Consider the following 3,658-nt stretch of genomic DNA (forward strand, 5'->3'; position numbering starts at 1 on the left):
AAACCGGGAAATAAAGCATAACAAACCCCCGGTGGTTGTTCCGGTCGTTTACATCTGTCAGTATGGAAACCAGAGTCACCACAGCGTCGGTAATACGGCCGGTGAACTCGTTAATCCGCCATTAAAACACCAACGGTCACGGCGAAGCGTTTAAAACCGTGAGAAAAGAACCGGAGCTGGTTTCCTCCGGTGACCGTGAAGTACACACGGGTTCCGTTGATGAGCCGCAGGTGTGCTGGTACCGAACCCTGAACGCATCACGACACAAACAGTCCGCAGTGTGACAGAGAAGGGAAGGAAGCTTTTATTGTGGTAGGGAGGATGCTCACTGGTGCAACTACATTCAGATTCAAGTTGCTTTTCACAATAAAAGCTCAAGCTTAATGCAAAAAAAATTATCAATAACTCATCACGGAGTTCATTTTTTAACTCAAAAAAATCAAACTTAATAAGTTTTTTATCTGCTAAATATTTTTTAACAGTAAATATGAGTAATTTGGAGGATATTGTCTTTCTACTGATGGACATTTCTAGCTTTTTTTTATTCTAGAATAGACAAAAAAATGCTGAAAACATGAAACAAATCCATAATTTCCTTTTAAAAAATCCTCTATTCATTGAATCTAAGGAAGCCCAAAGGTGCTAAAAATGTCAAATTATTTAGAGAATTTAAAGTAAATGTAAAGACAACAACATTATGACTGAAAACATTTACTTTTCATCTTTAAAGCAGCGACACGAGCGGCTCCAGCTTCAGAACAGGCTCGATTTCCACTGAGCGCCGTTACTGCTTCCTGTCAACAGAAACACGTTAACATCACGTTAACATCACGTTAACATCACGTTAAAATCACGTTAACATCACGTTAAAATCAGGTTAACATCACGTCAACATCCCGTTAACATCACGTTAAAATCAGGTTAACATCACGGTAACATCACGTTAACATCCCGTTAACATCAGGTTAACATCACGTTAACATCACGTTAACATCACGTTAACATCACATTAACATCACATTAACATCACGTTAAAATCACGTTAACATCACGTTAACATCACGTTAAAATCAGGTTAACTTCACGTTAACATCACGTTAACATCATGTTAAAATCAGGTTAAAATCAGGTTAAAAACACGTTAAAATCAGGTTAAAAACACATTAACATCACGTTAAAATCAGGTTAAAAACACGTTAAAATCAGGTTAAAATCACGTTCTTCGCCTTTGAGTGACAGCTGTCGCTCCCCGATGGCAAGATAGGTCCGATCTGAGTCTCTGAGATGCTAACGAGATGCTAACGAGATGCTAACGAGATGCTAACGACAGACGTCTGTAGCAGACTCACATCAGGTAGCGACAGCAGCGTAGCATCAATACGTAATTAATAATAATAATAATAATGATTAATAATACTACTTCCTGTGTGTCGTACTTACTGGAGAAGTCCTGCGGAGCCTTTTTCCTCGGATGAGATCCAGAAACCTTCGATCCAAAGAAAACAAACAGGAAACATAATAATAATAATAACAATAACAATAACAATAATAATAAAAATAATAAATAATAATAACAATATTAATAATAATAAATAATAATAAATAATATTTTACCCTCCGGGGACAAAAGACATCACACACACACACACACACACACACACACACGCACAGAGAATCACACACACACACACACACACACACACAGAGAATCACACACACACACACACAAACACACACACACACGCACACAGAGAATCACACACACACACACACACACACACACACACACACAGAGAATCACACACACACACACAAACACACAGAGAATCACACACACACACACACAAACACACACACACACACGCACACAGAGAATCACACACACACACACACACACACACACACACAGAGAATCTCACACACACACACACACACAGAGAATCACACACACACACACACACACACACACACACGCACGCGCACACACACACGCGCACACACACGCGCGCCTGCGTCTCTACAGACAGTTGAGTGGTTATGTTTACCTTATGAAGGTACATTTTATATTTACGTTATATTAAATATAAGAAGTTATGAACGAACCTTCTTCTTCGATCCGGCGGCGTTCAGAGCGGCGAGTTTACTCTCGATGTCGGACACCTGGCGAGGAGACGCACGTCATCACGTTATTACTCTATTACCCAATCATGTTATTACCCAATCACGTTTTTACCCAATCCCGTGGCTAACGACCAATCACATCGCAGACAGACCACATGTTGTTGTTGTTGTTGTTGTTGGTGTTGGTGGTGTTGTTGTTGCGTACCTCGCTCTCCGCGCTCTGCACGCGTGCGGCGGTGAGCGCCACCACGTCCTCCAGCTCCGACAGCTCCGAGTCCGCCGCCCCCCCGAAGCGGGTCTTGGTGCTCTGCTCGAGGCGCCGCAGCTTCGTCTCCAGCTCGCACGACTGGCCGGCCGCCATGTAGACCTGCACCGGAGAGACCAGGACACCGCTGAGAGGACGCTAACCTAGACCCGAGGGGACGCTAACCCAGACCCGAGGGGACGCTAACCCAGACCCGAGGGGACGCTAACCCAGACCCGAGAGGACGCTAACCCAGACCCGGGACGACGCTAACCCAGACCCGGGACGACGCTAACCCAGACCCGGGACGACGCTAACCCAGACCCGAGAGGACGCTAACCCAGACCCGAGAGGACGCTAACTCAAGAGGACGCTAACCCAGACCCGGGAGGACGCTAACTCAAGAGGACGCTAACCCAGACCCGGGAGGACGCTAACTCAAGAGGACGCTAACCCAGACCCAGGAGGACGCTAACTCAAAAGGACGCTAACCCAGACCCGGGAGGACGCTAACTCAAAAGGACGCTAACCCAGACCCGGGAGGACGCTAACTCGAGAGGACGCTAACCCAGACCCGGGAGGACGCTAACGCCCCTCCAGACCTGGGAGGCGCTAACGCGAGAGGACGCTCTCATGTTAGGAAATCCTTCTGCTAAATTTCCTCTCCCCATTCCCCTAGCTACTAACGTTACCGTGGCAACAACCAGCAGTGGGAGGAGTCTCCACGCTGCCTCCTGTTTATGTCCAGTAAACCAGGATGACGATGAGATATTTTGGTTCGGGGCGCGTTAGTTTTAACAGAGATGAGTTCTTCTTCTACTGCAGATAAAAAAACCCGAACACCTAAAAACCCAGACGTAGCGACGTGAACGCAGCCTGAGTCCGAGCGCCAGACAGGAAGCGGTTAGAGGGGAGGACGAGGCGTGCAGATCATGTTTGAAGCTTACGTTTTCCTCGAGTTCCCTGAAGGCATCGTCTGCCTGCTTAACGTCGGTCCCTACTACGGGGGCCCGGCCGAGCGGCGCCGCCAGACCGTACTCGGCCATGGCGCCCTCGGTGGCATTAATGGTTCTCAGGACCTCAGTGGTGAGGTCACAGAGGGCGGTGGCCGTGGATCTCTGAAAGCCATGTAGAGGGACAGATGTTAGCAGCTGGACAACACCCCCCCGCTACTATCTAGTAAGCGGTAGCTGCGAGCTGGTAGCCGGTAGCTGCTAGCTACTATCTAGTAAGCGGTAGCTGCAAGCTGGTAGTCGGTACTCGGTAGCTGCTAGCTGGTAGCTACTATCTAGT

At 47.2% G+C, this 3,658-nt stretch overlaps 1 protein-coding gene across 1 annotated transcript; it reads right to left on the reverse strand.

Annotated features, from left to right (window-relative positions):
* Positions 1–743: 743 nt before the first annotated feature.
* LOC117940317 (rab effector MyRIP-like) lies at positions 744–3,498 on the reverse strand. The gene is made up of 5 exons (XM_034865642.1): positions 3,313–3,498; positions 2,327–2,488; positions 2,104–2,160; positions 1,441–1,486; positions 744–794 (listed from the first exon to the last, which is right to left on the reverse strand). Exons 1-5 carry the CDS (start codon positions 3,409–3,411, stop codon positions 754–756), a joined length of 405 nt encoding a protein of 134 aa, XP_034721533.1. The 5' UTR covers positions 3,412–3,498; the 3' UTR covers positions 744–753.
* Positions 3,499–3,658: the final 160 nt, after the last annotated feature.

This window comes from Etheostoma cragini, unplaced genomic scaffold, assembly GCF_013103735.1.
Source record: "Etheostoma cragini isolate CJK2018 unplaced genomic scaffold, CSU_Ecrag_1.0 ScbMSFa_2209, whole genome shotgun sequence".
Classification (NCBI taxonomy): domain Eukaryota; kingdom Metazoa; phylum Chordata; class Actinopteri; order Perciformes; family Percidae; genus Etheostoma; species Etheostoma cragini.

Excerpts from the sequence above, each read along its gene's own strand:
- LOC117940317 (XM_034865642.1), bottom strand. The coding sequence starts at position 3,411 with ATGGCCGAGTACGGTCTGGCGGCGCCGCTCGGCCGGGCCCCCGTAGTA. Across the intron at positions 2,489-3,312 it reads TCAGGGAACTCGAGGAAAAC|GTCTACATGGCGGCCGGCCA; the intron begins GTAAGCTTCAAA and ends TCTCCGGTGCAG. Across the intron at positions 2,161-2,326 it reads TGCAGAGCGCGGAGAGCGAG|GTGTCCGACATCGAGAGTAA; the intron begins GTACGCAACAAC and ends TCTCCTCGCCAG.